The sequence below is a fragment of the Mustelus asterias genome, chromosome 3 (assembly GCF_964213995.1).
Source record: "Mustelus asterias chromosome 3, sMusAst1.hap1.1, whole genome shotgun sequence".
In the NCBI taxonomy this organism is placed as follows: Eukaryota; Metazoa; Chordata; class Chondrichthyes; order Carcharhiniformes; family Triakidae; genus Mustelus; species Mustelus asterias.
Window position 1 is genome coordinate 46288801 of NC_135803.1, and position 24621 is coordinate 46313421.

The 24621-nt window shown below is 45.6% G+C and overlaps 1 protein-coding gene across 1 annotated transcript in view; it reads right to left on the reverse strand.

Annotated features, from left to right (window-relative positions):
• veph1 (ventricular zone expressed PH domain-containing 1) overlaps positions 1-24621 on the reverse strand; it is a 242208-nt gene that overhangs the window by 119313 nt on the left and 98274 nt on the right. Inside the window, exon 6 of the mRNA XM_078208325.1 lies at positions 24127-24336. Within this exon, the coding sequence (XP_078064451.1) occupies positions 24127-24336 (210 nt within the window). The remainder of the gene's footprint in view (positions 1-24126; positions 24337-24621) is intronic.

A 24621-nucleotide genomic window follows, 5' to 3' on the forward strand; every position in this document is an offset into this window, starting at 1 on the left:
ACAGTGCTGTACAAGTAGGCAGCCAGTACTCAGGCAGAGAAATAAACCAGTTTATCAATACAATGCAACAAATGAACCAAGGGGTCCAGAAGCCTGGCAAGGGATTTAACTGCAAGAAACACAGTGCTCATGTTCCCAAACAATCTATGGAGTTTTTAATTTAAACAAAGGATTAGTTTTTTTCTCAAAGAGTAAATTTAAAGATTTTTAGATCCATCAAAGATACCAAAAGACAGTACCAGACCAAGTTAGAGTCCCAGCCTAGAAATACCGACCTCCGCTGACTATGGCAAGGTCTGCAAGACATAACAGGCTACAAAATGAAGGCATGTAAAATCGCCGGCTCCAACGCACCCCTCCCTGATGAGCTCAATGCATTCTATGCCTGTTTAGAGCAAGAGGTCAGCGAGAGCATGTCCTCCATTCTGGAAGCCCTGGATGAACCTGTATCTGGGATCATCACTGCAGATGTCAGAACAGCTTTCTCGAAGGTTAACCCAAGGTAGGCGACTGGCCCGGATGGGGTACCCGGACGAGCACTCAGATCCTGCGCGGATCAGCTGGCGGAGGTATTCACAGACAACTTCAACCTCCCTTTACAACAATCTGAGGTCCCCACCTGCTTCAAGAAGACGACCATCATCCCGGTACCTAAGAAAAACCAAGCAGCGTGTCTTAATGACTATCGGTCGGTGGCTCTGACATCCATCATTATGAAGTGCTTCAAAAGACTAATCATGGCACGAATCAATTCCAGCCTCCCGGACTACCTGGATCCACTACAGTTTGCCTACCACCACAACAGGTCCACAGCAGATGCCATCTCCCTGGCCCTGCACTCAACCCTGGAACACCTAGACAACAAGGACACCTATGTCAGACTCCTACTTATTGACTACAGCTCAGCCTTCAACACCATTATTCCCACGAGACTCACCTCTAAACTCCAAGGCCTGGGCCTCGGCACCTCCTTCTGTGACTGGATCCTGAACTTCCTAACTCTCAGACCACAATCAGTAAGGATAGGCAATAACACCTCCTCCACGATCATCCTCAACACTGGTGCCCCACAAGGCTGTGTTCTCAGCCCCCTACTATACTCCTTATACACCTATGACTGTGTGGCCAAATTCTTCTCCAACTCGATTTTCAAGTTTGCTGAAGACACCACCGTAGTGGGTCGGATCTCAAACAATGATGAGTCAGAGTACAGGAATGAGATGGAGAATCTGGTGAACTGGTGCGCCAACAATAATCTCTCCCTCAATGTCAACAAAATGCAGGGGATTGTCATCGATTTCAGGAAGTATAAAGGAGAACATACCCCTGTCTACATCAATGGGGACGAAATAGAAAGGGTCGAGAGCTTCAAGTTTTTAGGTGTCCAGATCACCATAAGAACATAAGAAATAGGAGCAGGAGTAGGCCATCTAGCCCCTCGAGCCTGCCCCGCCATTCAATAAGATCATGGCTGATCTGACGTGGATCAGTACCACTTACCCGCCTGATCCCCATAACCCTTAATTCCCTTACCGATCAGGAATCCATCCATCCGCGCTTTAAACATATTCAGCGAGGTAGCCTCCACCACCTCAGTGGGCAGAGAATTCCAGAGATTCACCACCCTCTGGGAGAAGACGTTCCTCCTCAACTCTGTCTTAAACCGACCCCCCTTTATTTTGAGGCTGTGTCCTCTAGTTTTAACTTCCTTACTAAGTGGAAAGAATCTCTCCGCCTCCACCCTATCCAGCCTCCGCATTATCTTATAAGTCTCCATAAGATCCCCCCTCATCCTTCTAAACTCCAACGAGTACAAACCCAATCTCCTCAGCCTCTCCTCATAATCCAAACCCCTCATCTCCGGTATCAACCTGGTGAACCTTCTCTGCACTCCCTCCAATGCCAATATATCCTTCCTCATATAAGGGGACCAATACTGCACACAGTATTCCAGCTGCGGCCTCACCAATGCCCTGTACAGGTGCATCAAGACATCCCTGCTTTTATATTCTATCCCCCTCGCGATATAGGCCAACATCCCATTTGCCTTCTTGATCACCTGTTGTACCTGCAGACTGGGCTTTTGCGTCTCATGCACAGGACCCCCAGGTCCCTTTGCACGGTAGCATGTGTCCTGTCCTGGTCCCCCATGCCGACACTATATTTAAGAAAGCCACCAACGCCTCTACTTTCTCAAAAGACAAAGGAAATTTGGCATGTCAGCTAAGACTCTCACCAACTTTTACAGATGCACCATAGAAAGCATTCTTTCTGGTTGTATCATAGCTTGGTATGGCTCCTGCTCTGCCCAAGATCGCAAGGAACTACAAAAGGTTGTGAATGTAGCCCAATCCATCACGCAAACCAGCCTCCCATCCATTGACTCTGTCTACACTTCCCGCTGCCTCCGCAAAGCAGCCAGCATAATTAAGGACCCCAAGCACCTCGGACATTCTCTCTTCCACCTTCCTTCAGGGAAAAAGATACAAAGGTCTGAGATCACGTACCAACCGACTCAAGAACAGCTTCTTCCCGGCTGCTGTCAGACTTTGTCTACACCCTAGCTATGACTGTAACACTACATTCTGCACTCTTTCATTTCCTTCTCTATGAACGGTATGCTTTGTCTGTATAGCACGCAAGAAACAATACTTTTCACTGTGTGTTAATACATGTGACAATAATAAATCAAATCAAATCAAAAATATTTGATACTGGGGTTAGTATAAAATAGTTGGGCGGCACGATGGCACAATGGTTAGCACTACTGCCTCACTGCGCCAAAGACACGGGTTCAATGCCGGCCTCGGGTCACTGTCTGTGTGGAGTTTGCCCATTCTCCCTGTGTCTGCCTGGGTTTCCTCCGGGTGCTCCGGTTTCCTCCCACAATCCAAAGATGTATAGGTTAGGCTGATTGGCCATGCTAAATTAACCCTGGTGTCAGGGGGATTAACAGGGTAAATATATGGGATTACGGGAATAGGGCCTAGGTGGGATTGTGGTCGGTACAGACTTGATGGACCGAATGACCTCCTCCTGCACTGGAGAGATTGTAAAAGCTCTCTGTATTTGTGCATGAGCACATTCCCAAGTGTAACAGATAATTTTATCTTTTAAATCCAAATAAATTCAAATCCAGATTCAACATATATATACTAACCTGGGTGATATATTTTCCTAGAATTATTTGTACTTTTTCATAAGATGCAACACAATTGCTAAAATAAAATGACTAGAATCATCAACAACTACTTGGATTTATACAGTGCTGTTACTGTAATAACATGTTCCAAGGCCTTTCAGAGAGGTATCATAAAGCAAACTTTGTCACTGAGCCACACAAGACGATGTAGGAACATAGAAAATAGGAGCAAGAGTCAGCCATTCTGCCCCTTGAGCTTGCTCCACCATTCAACTGAATCATGGCTGATCTTTTACCTCTACATGATTTTCCCTGCACTATCCCCATATCCCTTGATATCTTTAATATCTAGAAATCTATTAGGGCAAATGGTCAAAGGCTTGGTTAAAGAAGTAGGTTTCAAGGAGTGTGTTAAAAGGAGGATGGTGTGGTTTAGGGACGAAATTCTAGAATAGAGGGCCTATACAGCTGAAGGCACTGCCGCCAGTGTTAGAATTATTGAAATTAGGACTGCTTACCTAACAGAAGAGAGAGGACAAAAGGCAATGATGAAACAAGCTGCTGAAGCTGTGTGCCCTCTCAGTCTCTCTCCCTCTCAAAACATGCTGTGCCTGGTTTTGCATCCGAAGAAGAGAAATCTACTGAGAACCAAGGCCTTTTGGGAACAATGTTGTGCTTTTTTGTGGTTATCTGCAGACATATGAAGAAGTACCTAGTAAAATTTATACTTCATTTTGGCACTGTAGGTCCATAAACCGTGTGAAGAGGCCAGTGAACTAGTAGGGTTTGGGTTACATTGTTGTAAGAACATCACATTTGGGCTGTGCAAGACATCAACATGGCTACACATGGACCGGTATGTGCATTTTTGATCCCTATTTATGACAAGGGTAAAGGCTCTGGAGAAAGAATAGGGGAGGGTAACTAAAATGATATCCAATCTAAGGGACTTCATTATCAGATTAGGCTCAAGGAATCAAAGTTCTTTTTCCACTGGAGCAACATAAAGTTAGAGAAGATCAGATCGAAGTTTTGACTAAATTAGAGTCAATTTAATTAGAGACAAGTTAATTGAGATGGGTAGGGATGGGAGAAACAGATGCTATATGCATGATCAAATAAAGAGTTAGATAAGATCTTGTTCAGGGTATTTCTTTTCACACAAAACCACTTGTCATCTGGAATAGATTACCAAACATATAGATTTCATACACCTCTTCGAAAGGGAGCTGGATAATTTTCCGAGACAGAAAAACATTCCCAATTATAAAAGGCAGGATTTTTGGATAGATGGGATTACTGGATTACTGTGGCCTTGGGGTGTTTGATTCGACTCAGTTGAGGAGTCGAAGAGAAATTTCCCAGAATTTTTCCTAACATTATCCTTTGTCTATTTTTTTCTCTTCCTAAGAGATTGCAAATGAGTTGGAGATGAAAAAAATGTGCTGTTCAGCTGCATCATGTCTGGATGGGATAAACCAGATTATCTTTCTCCACGCTTTTTGAATGCAACATGGTTAAAATTTTCAAGAATGTAGAAGTCTGAAATACTTTCCTGATGAGAGATGGAACAACACATATCATCAGTAGGGTAAAACTAACCTGTCTCATGATGGTCTAAACCCAGCTCACGTTCCCTTTTTAGGCAGGATTCTGACCGAGAGCATTCAGTCATAAACTGGCTGTTAATTAAGGTAATAAAGTGGAAACCCCAACAATGTTTAATTGTTAACTTCAAGTTAGTTGCATTTTATAGGTGGCATCCCTTGGGGGGAATGTTCCCATCCCACCCACCACGGGAATCATAGCGGGTGTTGGGGGGGGCAGACCGGTTTTGGGGCGAGCGCGGCCAGAAAATCCTGTGCCTTATTTCCAACAGATATGCCATTCCATGATTGCTTCATTTGACTTCCATCAACATCTTTGTATAAAACCCGGAATCAATTTTTGGCCACATATTCAGCTAGCCATTTTTTAAACAAGGTGGCAAAAATATGTGGTTCCTTTAATCCAAAACCGCTACAGATATATAGTATTTTTTGGGAAAAATAACTGTTTTCAGTCTGACTAGAAGTTTAGCAACATGCCCATGATACAGCAGTTAATGTTCATGTTACTAAAATCGAGCAAACGGAGTTCAAATTCCAACATGGCAGTCTGAGAATTTGAGTTTAGTTTAAAAGATCCAGAAACATTCTTTTTTAAAAAGCTGATGCCAATGGAAGTCACTATGGAAGTCAATGGAAGTGCCTTATAAATGGAAGTTCACATGAATGACCTTATCAATGCTACTATTTCGCTAGTGTCCTTTATGGGAGGGCCAAGCTTTTTTTTTTGTTCATTCATGGGACATGGATGTCACTGGCTGGCCAACATTTATTATCCATCCCTCGTTGCCCTTGGAGGGCAATTGAGAGTCAACCATATTGTTGTGACTCTGGTGTCCCATGCAAGGATGGCAGATTTACTTCCCTAAAGGACATTAGTGAAGCAGATGGGTTTTTCTGACAATCGACAATGGTTTCATGGTCATCAGTAGATTCTTAATTCCAGATTTTTATAACTCAAATCCAAATTCCACCACCTGCCGTGACAGGATTCGAACCCGGGTCCCCGGAACATTAGCTGAGTTTCTGCATTAATAGTCCAGCGATAATACCACTAGGCCATCGCCTCCCTAGCTCACCTTATATGATCTGGTCCATGTGCGAGTGAGTCCTTGTAGTTAAGTAATTAAATAGGCTTATATTATGTTGGCTTTTATTTTAGCATGACCAACGGCCAATGGTGTTTCAGACTGTGGGAGGAAACCGGAACACCTGGAGGAAAGCCATGCAGACACGGGGAGAATGTGCAGACTCCGCACAGACAGTGACCCAAGGCTGGAATTGAACCTGGGTCTCTGGTACTGTGAGGCAGCAGTGCTAACCACTGTGCCACTGGAGCAGTAAGAGAGAATGGAAGTTCTGCCAGAGCTGCACAGAGCTCTGGTTTGACCCTCTCTTGAGTATAACATTCAGTTCTAAGCTCCGCACCTCAGGAAGAATAGATAGGGGTGCAGATTCACCAGAATGATAAGGCTAATACTGTTTCTTCAGAAGGAATGCTTCAAATGCAGACAATAAAAATATAACTGATGCGCGACAATCAAGCACGTGGAACAAGGCTTCAGTTATTGAAGGCTTTTATTATCAAACAATGGAACTAACTAACACGAGTACACCAGTTCAGACTGAAGGGGTCCTGCTGGAGCAGAGGGTCTTATACCTCACCTCCGGAGGCGGGGCCCCACCGGGATGTGCCATAATAACATTTGCAACAGGTAAACACCCTAACCCAACAACATTATACAACCCCCACAGTGACAACACCCTAACCCAACAGTAACATAAGAACAACCCCCAGTGGTAACCAACGATGGTTCACCACATTCACCCCTCCTTTAAAAACAAAGGCCGGCGGGGTGCAAAAAACAGGTCATATATGTACAAAATTCACAAGTCCAGACGGTCTGGAGGACCGCACCGTCGCTGTGATCTCCTCAACACCGGTTGCGAAACCGGAGCAGGTGCTTGCGGTGGCGTTCTCTCCAAAACAGCGTCCGGCTGTCCCCTCAAGGACTCCCGGGCCGGTTGGCCCTGGTGAGGCGATGGTGCAGGGGATCCTGGAACCTTCGGTGGTGGCGCCGATCTCCGAGTCTCAGGCAAGCTGTACATGGGAGTATAACTGTTATGCACTGGTCCCGGTGCTGACCGCGCCACGTCTGGGGAAGAAATAAGTAGTAGGGGATTCGTGACAGGGGGTATGGGAGCGACAGGAGTTGCTACGTCCCCTGCGGGCGCCAGGTCTCGAATGGAGACAGTGTCCTCTCGCCTGTCAGGATATGCCACATAGGCATACTGAGGGTTGGCGTGGAGGAGTTGGACCGGTTCGACCAAGGGGTCGGACCTGCGAGCCCTCACATGTCGCCGCAGAAGGACGGGTCCTGGGTACGTCAACCAGGCTGGTAATGAGATCCCCGAGGACGACTTCCGAGGGAATGAGAACATCCTCTCGTGGGGAGTAGCATTGGTTGCCGTACACAGGAGGGAGCGGATAGAATGGAGCGCATTTGGAAGGACCTCCTGCCAACGGGAGACTGGAAGGCCCCTGGATTTCAGTGCCAGTAGGACAGCCTTCCAGACTGTAGCATTCTCCCTTTCCACCTGTCCGTTACCCCTAGGGTTGTAGCTCGTGGTTCTACTAGAGGCAATCCCGAATGAGAGCAGGAATTGCCTCAAGTCGTTGCTCATGAACGACGAGCCCCTGTCGCTATGAATGTAGCAGGGGTACCCGAACAGGGTAAAAAGCTCACTGAATGCCTTAATGACGGTGGCAGTCGACGTGTCCGCACAGGGGACAACAAACGGGAACCGGGAGTACTCATCTATTATGTTGAGGAAATAGACGTTCCGGTCCCTTAAAATCCACACTCAGCCTCTCGAAAGGGCGAGTGGCCTTGACCAATTGTGCCCGGTCTGGTCGATAAAAGTGCGGTTTGCATTCTGCGCAAATCCGACAGCTTCTCGTCACTGACCTGACATCCTCCACCGAGTAGGGCAGGTTGCGGGCTTTGACGAAGTGGTAGAGTCGAGTGACTCCAGGATGACACAGGTCATTGTGGAGGGCCTTCAAGCGGTCCTCCTGCATGATGGCGCATGTTCCGCGCGAGAGGGCATCCGAGGGCTCATTGAGCTTCCCTGGACGATACATAATATCGTAATTATAGGTGGAGAGCTCAATTCTCCACCGCAAGATCTTATCGTTCTTGATCTTGCCCCTCTGCGTGTTACTGAACATAAACGCCACGGATCGTTGATCCGTGATCAGAGTGAACCGCTTCCCCGCCAGGTAATGGCGCCAGTGTCTGACTGCCTCCACAATGGCCTGAGCCTCCTTCTCCACCGCTGAGTGCCGAATTTCGGGGCCTTGAAGGGTGCGGGAAAAGAACGCGACGGGCCTGCCTGCCTGGTTTAGTGTGGCGGCTAGGGCGAAATCAGATGCATCACTCTCCACCTGGAAAGGGATGGATTCATCCACCGCGTGCATCGTGGCTTTCGAAATGTCGCTTTTCAAAGCCTTGAAGGCCAATTGGGCCTCCGGCGTGAGTGGGAAGGTCGTGGACTTGATGAGCGGACGAGCTTTGTCCGCGTAGTTGGGGACCCACTGCGCATAATACGAAAAGAACCCGAGGCATCTCCTCAGTGCTTTCGTGCTAGCGGGCAAGGGAAGTTCAGTAAGGGGGCGCATACGGTCTGGATCAGGGCCAATGACCCCGTTTTCCACCACGTATCCAAGGATGGCTAACCTGCGGGTACGGAATACGCACTTCTCCCTGTTATAGGTCAGATTCAGGCGAGATGCAGTGCGCAGAAAGTGTTGGAGATTCGTGTCATGGTCCTGCTGGTCATGGCCGCAGATGGTGACGTTATCCAGGTACGGGAAGGTAGCCCGCAACCCGTTCTGGTCCACCATTCGGTCCATAGCACGCTGGAAGACCGAGACCCCATTGGTGACACCAAATGGAACCCTGAGAAAATGGTATAGACGACCATCCGCCTCAAAAGCCGTATATTGTCGGTCCTCTGGGCGGATGGGGAGTTGATGGTAGGCGGACTTAAGGTCTATGGTAGAGAACACTCGGTACTGCGCAATCTGATTGACCATATCAGAAATGCGCGGGAGAGGATACGCATCCAGCTGCGTATAACGGTTAATGGTCTGACTGTAGTCGATGATCATCCGAGGTTTGTTCCCGCTTTTGACTACCACGACCTGCGCTTTCCACGGACTAGCACTGGCCTGTATGATCCCTTCCTTGAGGAGCCGCTGAACCTCAGATCTAATAAAGATCCGGTCTTCAGCGCTGTAACGCCTACTCTTAGTAGCGATGGGCTTGCAGCCTGGTACCAGATTCTTAAATAAGGATGGTGTAGTGATTTTCAGAGTGGAAAGATTGCATGCGGGGCGCTTTGGGCAATTTGGAGGCTGCGGCTGATTCCCTACTGCCAGTGAAGGGAGTGGCCCACCGTACTGTAGGATCACACTCTTCATGTGGACCATAAAATTTAGTCCGAGGAGAATTGGCGCACAAAGGTGAGGTAACACAAGGAGCCTGTATTGCTCGTAAATTGTGCCCTGTACCTCTAGAGTTACCATACATCGTCCTTGGATCGGTACAGACCGGGACCGTGATGCCATGGAAATTGTCTGCTTGGCAGGTAGAACCCGGAGTCCACACCTTTTAGCAGTGTCAGGGTGTATGAAACTCTCGGTGCTCCCACTGTCAAACAGACAATTCACAGTACGACCATTTACCTTGATATCCATCATTGAATTCTCAAGCCTGTGGTGCTTAGTCTGGTCCAGGGAGATCGACGCCACCGTTGGCCCCTGGGCGTCACTGCATGCCGCCGATGTTGATGCTGAGGACCCCTGCTGGTCGCTCCTAGTCGTCGTGGACCATGATGGCCGCCCCCATGAATCGCACGTGGGCGAGGGCGCCAAACGCAGCGACTCCTGGTGGTCTTCCTCCTCCTCCGTCAGCCACGATGGCGCCGTCCTGGATTCGCACGTGGTCGGACCTCGTGGGTACTGCGACGCCGAAGGAGATTGTCTCCGCTCTGGAGGGTTACAAGCTGCACTGCCGTTTTTGGACTTCGACCTGCAAACTTTACCATAGTGGCCTTTTTTACCGCACTGGCTGCAGATTGCCATTTTTGCCGGACACTGTTGCCGTGGATGCTTGGCCCCACCGCAAAAATAGCATCGCTGGCCGCCTGGAGCTGCCGCCGTCGTCGGATCGATATGGGAGCGCGAGCCCACGGGGCGAGGAGGGATTTGAGCTTGCTCTTGCCACGTTGTCTCCACGTGGTCCTCGGGGTACAGCGCCAAGCTTTTCGACGCCGCTTCCAGCATCTCAGCCATCTCCATCGCTTGGGTCAAGTCGAGGTTCCCTTTCTCCAGTAACTTAAGCCGGATGTACGAGGACCCTACCCCTGCTACGAACGCGTCTCGGGCGAAGTCGTACATGTATTGTTCGGCTGATACGTCTTTACAATCGCAACCCCTGGCAAGCTGCAGGAGCTCATTGGCGTAGTCCTCCATGGTTTCGCCCGACTGCCGACGTCGTGTAGCGAGGAGGTAACGAGCGTGTATCTCGTTGGGTGGTTTCGTGTATCGTTTCTTCAAGAGCTCGACGGCCCTCGGGTAAGTGGTGGCCGCACGAATCGCGAGATAAATCGTGTCGCTTACCCTTGCGTGGAGGACTTGGAGTTTGTCGCTGTCTGTAGTAATAGCTACAGAGGCTGCCAGGTAGTCTTCGAAACACTTCCACCAGTGGTCGAAGGTGTTAGCGGCACCAACCGCACGTGGGTCCAACGCCAGACGATCTGGTTTCAAGATCTGTTCCATACTCTCTTTTTACTGCTGAGAGTTTTCTGTTTGATAATAAAATTGATGCGCGACAATCAAGCACGTGGAACAAGGCTTCAGTTATTGAAGGCTTTTATTATCAAACAATGGAACTAACTCAACTCCATGTTATATTTAAAGAAACATATTACTTTCTACATACAAAACTGCTGATTTTCCTGTTTCTGGGTGAGCGCGGATGGAAAATCCTGCCCAAGGAGTCTGCAAAGGGATAGGTTAAGTGAGTGGACAGATATCTGGCAGATGCCATTTAATGTGGAAAAATGTGAACTTGTCCATTTTAGCAGGAAGAATAGAAAAGCAGTAGACTTTATAAATGGAGAGACACTGCAGAATTGTATGGTACAGAGGGATCTGAATGCCCCGGTATATGAATCACAAAAAAGTTGGTATGCAGGTACAACAAATGATTTGAAAGGCAAACGTTGATATTGCAAGGGGAATTGAGAATAAAAATAAGAAATGTTTGCTACAGTTCAACAGGGTATTGGTAAGACCATATCTGGAGTATTGTGGACAGTTTTGGTCTGAAAGGATATAATAGCATTAAAAGTAGTGCAGTGAAGGTTCATTCCTTGGATTCCTTGGATGAACGGGTTATCTTATGACGAAAGGTTGGACAGGTTGGGCCTGCATCCACTAGAATTTAGAAGAATGAAATATGCACTGACATCTTGCTGCTGTGTACGCTGGCAGGGTTTTACAGTCCTGCTGATGGCCCACCATTGCCATGGGTTGTCCGTCAACAAGGGGTGTGTTCAATGGGAAACTCCATTGACAATGGCGGGACCGTAAGATCCCACCACCAGCGAGTGGCGCACTGCATCCTGCCACCGCGAAACATGCCGCGGAAGGGGAGGAAAATCCACTCACAATCTTATTGAAATAGACAAGATCCTGAATTGACTTGAGAGGGTGGATACCAGCAGGATGTTTCCCCTTGTGGGAACTAGGGTATGCAGTTTAGAATCAAGGGGTATCCCACTTAACATGGAGCTGAGGAGAAATATTCTCTCTTAGAGGGTTGTTAGTATGTGGAATTCTCTTCCCCTGGGGCAGGGTGGTTGAGTATTTGTAACCCAGAGTTAGATAGGTTTATGATTAACAAGGGATGCAAAGATTATGGGGGGTAGATAAGCGTTGGAGCTACAGTCAGAACAGCCACAATCTTGTCAAATGGCAGAGCAGGCTCATGGGGTCGAATGGCCAAATCCTGCTCATGATTCAATGCTCACATTATTCCAGATTCATTTAATTAATTAAATTTCCCGACTGTTGTGGTGTGATTCGAACTCATGTCTCTGGATCATCAGTCCAGGCTTCTGAAATACTAGTCCAGTAACATAACCACTTTGCTACCGTTTCCTGTTGATCATTCCATCAAGCCCTTGGCAAAGGAGAAACTACTTCATTACTGGTTGTGCCAAGGAACAGGAAGTATTCTCAACTCAACTCCATGTTATATTTAAAGAAACATATTACTTTCTACATACAAAACTGCTTAAAAAGCACATGATACACCCGTATAAATGCCAATTCATGTCTTGACATTACAAACAGATGTTGAATTTGCATATGGATTTCAGTGATACTGACAGTGATTTGGAGTCAAATATCATGAATAAACTTCAGCTGAACTGCATGTTGGCTAAAGCCCATAGTTCTGCTCCAGTTTACCAGGCTAGTGCAGAAAATCTGTTGCTGCATTACCACCACCTGAAATCATAGCTCCCAGCTCACATAATGAATCTTAGCTCCTATAACCAGTTTAGGCTCTTGAACAGTATTTTGTCTCTTACTCACCTTACTTACATAGATGATAAAATAAACGTGCAGTTTCAACACAAAAGAAGCAAGGTGGCAAAGATTAACTGCACAATGTTAGCAATCTAATGGGAGATTTGAGCATGGAGCCTAGGTACTAGATGGCACAGCAACCAGAGGGGGAATGAAAGTGGGGGCCAGCAGGATGCATAAATTATCAAATTCATAGGAGTTCAGGAGGGTGTGGAGATCCAAAGAGGAAAGGATTTAAATACAAATATGGGACATGATGTTCACTGTCACTATGATGTTAATGTTTATGTTCAAAGAGACTTGGGAGTGCTTGTATCAGGAATGCAGAAAGTTAGCATGCAGGCCAAGCACGCAATTAGGAAGGAAAATTGCATATATTGCAAGGGAATTGGCTGGAAGAATAAAGAAGGCATGCTACAATTGTACAGGGCTTTGCTGAGATACAGGAGGAATATTGGGGGCAATTTTCCCAGCCCGTTGCGCTGCAGGCTGAGAGATGGTGGAGGCTGTTTGGCGGGCTACCCGCTGTGCATCACGGCCTCCGCGCGTCTCCGGCCGCCGGATTTCCGGTGTCGTCAAGTCCGTGCTGGGAATCAGTGCAGAGCTGATTTAAATATGGTAATCTTCATTACCATCTGATTAGCGTGCCCGGAGACTTCAGACCCTCCTCCCTCCCGCCAGGAGTGGTTCACTCCAACGGGGTCTACAACAGCTCCCCACTAATGGGGAGCTGGCAGCCCGATCCCGCTAGAGTGAAGGGAGGCCACTGAGGCCCCCCCGGAGGTCAGAGGTAAGGGGTGGGGGTGCCCCAAGGGGAATTTCCAGCCTGTCAGTGCCAGCCTGGCCCCTTGGCACTGCCCAAGTGGCAAATTGGTAATGCCCAAGGGGTACCTTGCACTGCCCATCAAGCATCAGGCAGTGCCGAGGGGGTGGGGCCAGAGAGGGTAGGGCCTGTTGGGGGGGAGATTGGTGGGGTTGCCACTCTGTACTTGGGATCAGTGACATAGGGATGGTGGACACCAATCGGGGCTGGCCATCAGGATGGTTTATTGGGGGGGGGGTTGGCCTGCTGCTGGGGGCAGGGGGGTGTTGGTCAGGGCTAGCCTGGAGATGTCTGGAAGGCCAATGATCGGGGATTGGGGAGGGGTTGCATGGCCAGCAATCAGGACGCTGGCAGTGCGGGGCTACTGTGCATGTGCCGATCTCCACTCTGACAGATCGGCCCATGCGCAGTAGCCCATTCAGCGCTATGCTGCCGGCCTCTCCAGCGGGAATATACCCTGCCCCTGATTTTTATCGTGATTCATGCTAGGGCACTCTGCAGTGCTCAGAGTGTGGGAGATTCATTTTGAAAATCCCGCTGAAAAAAAACAACGGATTTACTCCAGTTTTTATGCAAATTCGGCACTTTGAATTTTTTTGGGAGAATCCTGGCCAGTGTGTACACTTTTGGTCTCCACATTTAAGAACATCCTGGCATTGGAAGTGGCACATCAAAGGTTCATTAAATTAGTCCCTGGGATAAGGGTAATGTCCTATGATGATAGGCGGAGTAAATCGAGCTTACATTCTTTCGTGTTAAGAAGTTGAAACATACAAGGTTCTAAAGGACCTTAATAGGAAAGATGCTGAGAGATTATTTCCTCTGGCCGGGGAATTTAAAACAAGGGGGTATACTCTCAGGAGAAGTGGCCAATCATTTAGGACAGAGATTAGGATAAATTACTTCACTCAAAGTTTTGCGAATCTCTTGGATTCTGTACTCCACAAAGCTATGGATGCTCCATCTTTGAATACTTAAGGCTGAAAACAGACTGATGTTCGGTCTGTCAGGGAATCAAGGGATATGGGGGTAAGGTGGCAAAGTGGAGTTGAAGCCGAAGGCCAGCCATGATCACATTGAATGGTGGAGCATACTAGACTGGCCATGGAATCTACTCTTGTTCCTCGTCTTCTTATGATCATTTTAAAGGCACTGGTCCAATGCAGCTCAGCAAGGAAAGGGATTATCAGTGAATGGCACTTGGTGTGAGCAAAAGGCACAACAGTTTTGAATAAGCTTAGAGGCTGCCAGGAAGAGAGTTTGGAATAGTCAAGCTTGAAGGAGACAAAGACATAATGAGGATTTCAGCAGTAGAAAGGATGAGGTAGGTGTGGATATAGGCAATGTTATAAGGTAAAGCAAGTGGTGAAGAAGAGGATGCGGGTGCCCTACAAGGCTGTGTTCTCAGCCCCCTACTATACTCCTTATACACCTATGACTGTGTGGCCAAATTCCCCTCCAATTTGATTTTCAAGTTTGCTGACGACACCATCGTCGTGGGTCGGATCTCAAACAATGACGAGACAGAGTACAGGAATGAGATAGAGAATCTGGTGAACTGGTGCAGCAACAATAATCTCTCCCTCAATGTCAACAAAATGAAGGAGATTGTCATCGACTTCAGGAAGCATAAAGGAGAACATGCCCCTGTGTACTTCAAGGGGGGCCAAGTAGAAATGGTCGAGAGCTTCAGGTTTTTAGGTGCCCAGACCACCAACAACCTGTCCTGGTCGAACCACACCGACACTATAGTTAAGAAAGCCCACCAACGCCTCTACTTTCTCAGAAGACTAAGGAAATTTGGCATGTCAGCTACAACTCTCACCAACTTTTACAGATGCACCGTAGAAAGCATTCTTTCTGGTTGTATCACAGCTTGGTATGGTTCCTGCTCTGCCCAAGACTGCAAGAAACTATAAAAGGCCATGAATGTAGCCCAATCCATCACGCAAACCAGCCTCCCAGCCATTGACTCTGTCTACACACTTCCCGCTGCCTCAGCAAAGCAGCCAACTTATTTAAGGACTCCATGCACTCCAGACATTCTCTCTTCCACCTTCTACCATCGGGAAAAGATACAAAAGTCTGAGGTCATGCACCAACCGACTCAAGAACAGCTTCTTCCCTGCTGCTGTCAGACTTTTGAATGGACTTACCTTGCATTGAGTTGATCTTTCACTACACCCTAGCTATGACTGTAACACTACATTCTCTCGTTTTCTTCCCTATGAATGGTATCTGTAAAGTGCGAGAAACAACACTTTTCACTGTATCCCAATACATGTGACAATAATAAATCAAATCAAAAATCAAATGATATGAGATCAAAAGGTCAGCCCAGGGTTGAATCAGACTTTGAGGTTATGAACAGACTGATTCAGCATGAGACAGTTTCCAGGGAGAAAATGAAATCAATGGTACTATGACTGTGTAAGGGAGAGAGAGATTCTTTTTGATTCTTTTATTGAATGTGGGTGCCACTCGTTATGCCAGCATATGTAGCTCACCCCTAATTGCCCTTGAGAAGTTGGTGATGAACCAGCTTCTTGAACTGCTGCAGTCCCTGTGTTGTACATACATCCACAGTGTTGTGAAGAGGGAGTTCCATGATTTGGATCCAGGGATGCTGTTGGAATGACAACAAAGTTCCAAGGCAGGATAGCGTGATTGGTGGAAATCTGAAATATTCCAAGTCAGGATGGTGTGTAACTTGCAGGTGGCAGTGTTTCCATGCATCTGCTGGTCTTGCCCTTCTAGAGGTAGATGTCGCAGGTTTGGAAGGTGCTGTTGATGGAAACTGATTGAGTTGCTGCAGTGTATCTTATAGATAGTACACACTGCTGCCAGGTGGAGGGAGGGAATGTTGAAGGTGGTGAATGGGGTGCCAATCATGTGGGTTGCATTGATCTGGATAGTGATAAGTTTCTTGAGTGTTGTTGGAGCTGCATTCAGCCAGGCAAGTGGAGAGTATGCCATTACACTCCTGACTTGTACCATGTAGATGGTGGACAGGCTTTGGGGAGTCAGGAGGTTAGTTACTTGCTGCAAAATTCCTAGCCTCTGATCTGCTCTTGTAGCCACAGTAATTATATGGCTAGTCCAGTTCAATTTCTGGTCAATAGTACCCCCCAGGATGCTGTTCATGAGGGATTCAGTGATGGTAATGCCATAGAGCGCCAAGAACAGATGGTTGGATTCTATCTTGGTAAGGCTGGTCATTGCTTACCACTTAATGTGGTGCAAATGTTACTTGCTGCTATCAGCATAAGCCTGAATATTGCCCAGGTCTTGCTGCATATTGACATGGACTGCTCCAGTATCTGAGGAGTTGTGAATAGTGCTGAACACTGCAATCGTTAACAAACATCCCACTTCTGACTTTATAATGGAGGGAAGGTCATTGATGAAACAGCTGAAGATGGTAGAGCTTAGGACACTACCCTGAGGAACTCCTACAGTTATACCCTGGAACTGAGATGGTTGTCCTCCAATAACCACAACCATTCCTTTGTCCCAGGTATGATTTCAACCAGTGGAGAGATTTCTCCTGATTGCCATTGACTTTGCTTTTGCTTGGGCTCCTTGATGCTGTATTTAGTCAATTGCTGCCTTGATGCCAAGGGCAGTCACTGTTCCCTCACCTCCAGTTCAGCTCTTTTGTGAATGTTTGGACCAAGACTGGAATGAAATCAAGCACTGAGTGGCCCTGGTGGAACCCAAACTGAGGAGAATTTACAAACAAATTTTCTGGGGAAGTTGACTCCATGGGGATGTTGACTCCATGGGGATTTTCGCAGTGACAGAGAGTCTCTGCCATTGTGAAAATGGCCGAAGAGGCACGAATCCGGAAACCTCTCTCTGAACACAGCACCCATTATTTTCCTGGGGGTAGGAATGAGCCCAGGTCGAGTTTTGCTCATGCATATTTCACTTAAACAGTTTCCTATAAAAATCAGCAGTTGCATCCACAACGTGTGATTTTGGTGCGAGATCTGCCTAAAATCAAATGTGCATGGATTGTCCATAGAATCCCTACAGTAGAGAAGGGAGCCATTTGACCTATCGAGTCTGCACCGACCACAATCCCACCCAGGCCCTATTCCCATAACCCCACACGTTTACCCTACTAATCCCCCTGACACTAGGGTCAATTTAGCATACCAATCAATCTAACCCGCACATTTTTGGACTGTGGGAGGAAACCGGAGCACCCGGAGGAAACCCACACAAACCCAGTGAGAAAGTACAAACTCCACACAGACAATGACCTGAGGCTGGAATTGAACCTGGGTCCCTGGTGCTGTGAGGCAGCAGTGCTAACAATTATGCCACCGTGCCGCCCTGTTTGGATTAGCTTGGATAGCCAGGGTGCCTTTTTGGATATGGTCCCAGGTGCCTTGGAATGAGGTCAAGTGCCCTTTGAGAATGGTTAGGTGTCCTGTGGGATTGTTAAAAATATGCATAAATGCATGTAAAAAGTGCATAATCCTTTGCAACTAGCAAAAAAACAACTGTCCATTGTGTCAAGATGGACTGTCCAAGGGAGTTGTCAAGCTGTAAAGGCATTTAAAACTCCTGTCCTTTAACTCTTTGTAAAATGCTGTCTGGACTTTTAAAAGTTGATTGCTTGCTATTTCACTCTGTTCTTCTTTCTATCCATTCATGGGATGTGGGTGTCACTGGCTGGGTCAGCATTTATTGCCCTTCTCTAAATGCCCATGAACTGAGTGCATTTCAGAGGGCATTTTAAGAGTCATAGATCTGGAGTCATGTGTAGGTCAGACCAGGTAAGGATGGCAAATTTGCTTCCTCAAAGGTCATTAGTGAACCAAATCGGCAATGGTTCACAGTCATCATTAGACTTTTAAGTCCAGATTTTCACTGAATTCAAATTTCACCATCGGCTATGGTGGGATTCAAACTTGGGTCCCAGGAGTATTGCTCTGAGTCTCTGGATTGCTATTCCAGTAACAATACCACAAGGTATATGCTGCATGACTGATTTCATAGTTCTTTGTCATCTCAGTTGGGTGCAAATCATTTCCCAGTTTAATTGACAGCTCCAAGTGGCTGTGGACTCTAAGAATTGGGATTATAAATTCCAATCTTATAAATGCTTGTTTTTATTGAGGATTATTCAACTGAATGAAAAATTTGTTGTTTTAAGCGATTATGTTGTTGATGGATTATAAATGTAGTAAATGGCTTTTTATGAATCTTAAGTCTACAATAAACACTAGGAACTTTATTTGAACTGGAAGAGTTGGCATGATGGGTGTAAGGGCAAAGTGAGTGGGGGAGTGGACGATATAGGTTAGCATGGGGATCATAAGAGGCCATGGGGGTGTTGGTGGAGACATGAGGTGGCATGGGTTGGCAAGAGGAGTGTGTGACGTGTGAGGGCATGTGGGGAGTGATTTTATGTTTTTTCTGGGTTTCTTAAAAGTTTGACATAGTGCATAGAGTCAAGTTCTTCCGCCCAACCCGCTTCTCCACCAAGCAACCTCCGCATTACAGTTCTGGGGTCTCCTGGCCTGAATCCCAGGGAATCCTTCCCACCCCAGAACAAAAATCTGACCTCTGGGCTACTTTTGTTTTGAATCATAGAATCACGACAGTGCAGAAGGAGGCCTTTCGACCCATCGAGCCTGCACCAACAACAATCTCACTCAGGCCCTATCCCCATCACCCCTGCCAATCCCGCGACACTGAGGGGCGATTTATCATGGTCAATCCACCTAACCTGCACATCTTTGGACTGTGGGAGGAAACCGGAGCACCCGGAGGAAACCCATGCAGACACGGGGAGAATGTGTAAACTCCCCACAGACAGTGACCGAGGCTGGAATCAAACCCAGGTCCCTGACATTGTGAGGCAGCAGTGCTAACCGCTGTGATACTGTGCCGTCCCTTTCTCCTGGGTCCGGCTTGCGGAGCCTGGAATCGTCCCGATTCTGTGCTCCAGACCCTGGAGCGAAAATCCAGCCCTATGTTTGCCAATGATTTTGCCAAGGAGCATCATGCAGATGAGTATGAGTCAAGAATAAATCCCTGGGCATGTGAAATGATTCCCAGGAGTAGGAAGAGAACACATTCCTGAAAAATAAATCATAAGACCATAAGACATAGGAACAGAATTAGGTCACTCAGCCTATCGAGTCTGCTCCACCATTCAACCATGGCTGATATTTTTCTCATCCCCATTCTCCTGCCTTTTCCCCATAACCCCTGATCCCCTCATTAATCAAAAACCTATCTATCTTTGTCTTAAAGACACTCAATGACCTGGCCTCCACAGCTTTCTGTGGCAAAGAGTTCCACGGATTCACCACTCTCTGGCTGAAGAAATTCTTCCTCATCTCTCTTTTAAAGGATCGTCCCTTTAGTCTGAGGTTGTGCCCTCTGGTTCTAGTTTTTCCTATATATGGAAACATCCACTCTATCCAGGCCTTGTAGTATCCTGTAAGTTTCAATAAGATCTCCCCCTCATCCTTCTAAACTCCAATGAGTACAGACCCAGAGTCCTCAACCGTTCCTCATATGACAAGCTCTTCATTCCAGGGATCATTCTTGTGAACCTCCTCTGGACCCTTTCCAAGGCCAGCACATCCTTCCTTAGATATGGGGCCGAAAACTGGTCACAATACTCCAAATGGGGTCTGACCAGAGCCTTATACAGCCTCAGAAGTACATCCCTGCTCTTGTATTCTAGTCCTCTCGACATGAATGCTAACATTGCATTTGCCTTCCTAACTGCTGACTGAACCTGCACGTTAACCCTAATGTAAAACCTTAAATCCTTGGAAATCTTCAAAATGGAGTGGTATAAAATAATCTCCACCCTCTTTATCTATTGTACTAGGGTAAAGGGGTTGGGGCAGGTAAAAGATTTGTGCCTTAAAGTAACACAGCTCATGTTCTCAACACTTCAGTACCTTTGATTAGAAAATACGTACAGGATGATGATGCTTCAGCTTCAATTAGAACATTATTTATATCGAAATCTGAGACACAGTACGAATGCTGAGATTTGGAAACATTAACCTCGTTACCAAATAGATTTCCGACACAGAAACATAAATCAGATATCGGTGTGTAACAGGAGGCCGAATAACAAACTACCCAAAGCTGCAGGAGCTTCCAACAGATAAAATATCCTTAAATGGTATGAGTCATGATCAGAAGACACTGCAGCATTTAATATTCTTCAGAGAGGAAAACGAAAACACTCGAGGCTGGATAAAGGCCAGGTGGCCCCAACAAAGTTCCTGTGTTAAACCAGAGAAAGATTGCGTTTCATCTGCAGAATTCTGAGAAGCCACTTACATACAACCGTTTCTTAGGTTTTGCCAGTTTATCTGAGCTGTGTATTCATTAATGTGAATTAATCATAATAGATGATGTATGGTTTTTAAACCTAACAGTATAAAAGCCTTTCTGTTGTTCTAGGTTTAGGCACAATAGCCATGAATATATCGAAAACATTTAAATTACATTGAGACAACTAAAGTTGTAGAATTGAACGGAATATGCTAATGATTGTCTTTACTATTAAAGTATGAAAAATAATTGATTTAATACAGGCATCTATTAAATTTTGCCAGTCCAGTTTGAGCTTTATAAGATAACTCTTCTTATCGATCAAAATTCTCATGATTTGTCATTTGTTTTCAAAAGAAAATAATTTTACAGAAGAATCCATTCTCATGGTAAATTATAACATTTGTCCTGCCATATATATATTATATATATACATAGAATTACTGAACTGTGCCTTTTTTCATAGTCTCTCTTTGCTTCTCTCTTTACTCTTCCTGAGGGTGATTTTGAGCCCAAAATATCACAAGAGTCGGAAAACGAGATAACGAGATTCTGCCCGGCAAAATCTCATTTACTGATTTTCCGCATCGCTGGAGATGTGACGAAGTTGCTGCCCAGAAAGGGCGGGAACTTAATTTAAATTCATTTTAATAAATGAACAAACGCTTAAAAGGGCGACTCCACCATATGTTTCCCCCAGGTAAAGAATTCCCCCATTGACAACGGGATGTCATGTTGGCGAGGTTTACACAGCTATTGAAAAACACAAAGCAGTCGAAGGGAAATAGCTGGGGATGCAGAGGTAAGTATAGCCCCCAGGGGGGAGAGGGACATGGCCAGACAGTATCCTGACACTGTTCCCTGCCACCTTGCCCTGCCGCCCTGTCATTACCAGGGGTGTGCCCTCAGAGGCCCCATTAGGGGTTTCCTCTTATGTGTATAGAGGGGGTGTGGCCCTGGTGCTTCTTGTCTGTGTGTCTGTGGGTGGGGGCAGAATTTTGATTTAATACAGATCAGGGGAGCCCCGATTTTGGTGGAACCAGCATTGCCAGTTCTCTCAGGCCTTGTCCTGCCAACATGATGGCAAAAACCATGCCCTCAGATTCTACCCACTGGGTGGGATTTTATGGTCTCGCTCGGGCAAGGCTGGAAATTCCCACCTGAGGTCAATGGAAATTTCCATTGTCGGCCCCTCATCCACGCCGATTCTGTGGAGGGCAAGGTGGTAGAGTTACGACAATATGTTTAAAGTGTTTTCAGACATTTATCCCAATAAGCTTCTCCTCCTCTCTCGCTACAGGCCATTCTTTTTCTCTCTCACTATTGACTTGTTTGTTAATCCATTCAGGGTCACACTTGTTTAGTCTGAGCTCCTTGGTTTGGGGAATGTTCAATACTGAATGCTCAACATTATAACGACAAACATGCTGCTTTGGTCTCCTACTGAAGAGTTGTTTAACAACCACCACCCATCTGTTTCACTGAATTGACAGTAATTAAATGTTAATGTTATGTACCTAGGTCCTTGTTTTGGGTATTCCTGACTCTCAGGTCATGTTAAATTTTATCATTTTATAGTTGCTATTCCCCAAGAGTGCTATGATTTGCACTTTATGTATATTTGTTCAGTCTTTTACAATTGCCAGGTTGAGCTATGCATTACTTCTTGTGGCTGAGTTAAGAAGAGGCCATGCATTATATTTTCCAACTCTGACTACACCACTGAGGTTTCGTTATTTTATATTAGACTGATTACATTACATTATACTAAATTACATTAAAATAATGCTCTTGCGCACACATATCCTTTCTATTTCCTCTTAGATCAAACCAGCATCCTTAAACTGACTTGAGGCTTTATAGCGTGGCATATTTTCGCTCAATTGAATCTTTTGCATTTGGTTTGTCTCATCTGTATAACTTGAAATCCCCACTCCCTCAAACATTTACAATCTGTGCTTCGCCCCTATGTTCAGCTCCATATCAATCACACAAGCTATAAACAAACAGCAATGGCTCCGGTGCCTGTGAAATTTTGCCATGTTAATGCAGCTCCATGTTGACAACCATATCTTGTTTTCTCTGCTTCAACCAATTTTCAGTTCCCCACCAAAGCCTGTTTCCTATTTCATGCTTGCTTGACATGTGGACAATTGCATGTGTCTTAAAAATATGAAAGACCATGCTGAAACTTAAACAATATGCATAGAACTTAATTGTCAACCAACTTCATAATTTCTCCTCCGATCCACATCTGACAAAATGAATTTAATACTAACTAATGATAAAAGTGGAAAACAAGCAGTCTATTCCACTGTACAGTTATCCTTCAGGTTAGCAATGAAATGGAAAGTATAAATGTTCTGTGATTCCTACCAATTAAATCTGCAAATGACTAAATCAATTAAAATTTAATCCGCAATCTGATTTTTGCACTGGTTTTGATAGCTGACTCATAAGCAGCTAAAATGCTATATTTTTCCATGCTGATTATAATGCTCTTCCACAAACCTATCAAAACAAGTCAGTACATTAGCAGGTACTTTTTAGAAACATTTTTTTATGTTTCAAATCTTTTCCCCAAATGTATAAAATTACGGTAAAAAATCTAAATCTAAGACATATATGGGATTTTACGGCCTCCCTCGTCCCGAAACCATAAAATCCTGCCAGAGGTCAACGGACTTTCCTGTGCTCCGCCCCTCACCCGCTCCGATTCCTGTGGTGGACAGGCCAGCAAAATTCCAGCCATAGTCCGATTTTCTGGCCATTCCAACCAGCGGGATCTTCCAGTCCCTCCGCCAGTGACCCCCCCACCATGGGTTCCCCTTGTGGCAGAGGGTGCAAACAATGGGAAACCCTTCTGACAGCGGCTGGACCAGAAGATCCCACTGCCAGCCAATGACGAGCTGTCTCCTTCGCAGCAAAGCACGCCGTGGGGCGGAAAATCTCCCCCATGGAATAGTCGCTTAAGACTTGAATCAGATTTCACATCTTCCGAGCACAGCACACAATGACTCCAACTATAACATGCAGGCACTCATCCACCATTTGCAATGACAATAAGAAACTAATGATAAGTACAACTGCATTAGGTAAATATCCTAGGTGGCATTTAAGGGCAGGTTTACTCCAAAAATCTAAATCAGGAATGAGTTTAGATGTTGGATTTGATTTTAGTTTTTAAGTTTAAACTTGAAAAATTTAAAAAAGTCAATGTAACATTGTAGCTCATCTCAGATGATGACTATCATAAGTCACTTGCACATATTTCATTGACACTCTGAAGGTTGAATGCCGAAAAATCAGTGAAACCTGAATTATATTGATATAGTAGGAAGTACTCTTTGGTGCTTTTTAAGCTGTGTGTTGTGTCGATTAAAGAAATTAACAAATACCGCATTCTTGACAATTTCTATTAATAAAATCATTTAGGTACAGTCATATTGTACTTTACATCAACAAAAAACATTTTCATTAAGGTTTTTGAGTAGAATCAAATTGCTCAATGCAAAAGCCAAATTAAGACCGACATATTCTGTAATTCCAAAGAATTTTCACATGGACTTACCTCATTAATACAGCCAATGACCCCAAAAATCTTGGCAATTTGTCCTAACAGATTTGGGTAATTTTCAGCAATTTCCTTCAGGTTTTCAATGGAACTATCTAGGACACATTGATTGACAGCCACAAGATCTACCAACATGTTTAGGATGAAGTCGCTATAACTGGGTTCTTTCAACTGGATAATCAAAGATGGAATGGATTCATTTAAAACCTAAGGGAGAGGAAGAAAATAAAGTATCAAGGTAATTTCACTGCATTTAACTACTGTATCATCATCACAGAAAGTAACGAATTCCATTTGCAATTATACAAGAAGAGATGGCTTTGGACAGATGTTCAGGGTTCATCACTCTGGTAACTGAAGTTTCACTGATACTGGTGAAGTCCATAAAAAAGCATTGATGTCTCAGTCTGGCAGAGAGATAGATGAGCAGTTAAATTCAGGATGGAGGGAAGACAAATAATTGCATCTACATCAAAGGGCACTTAAACATAA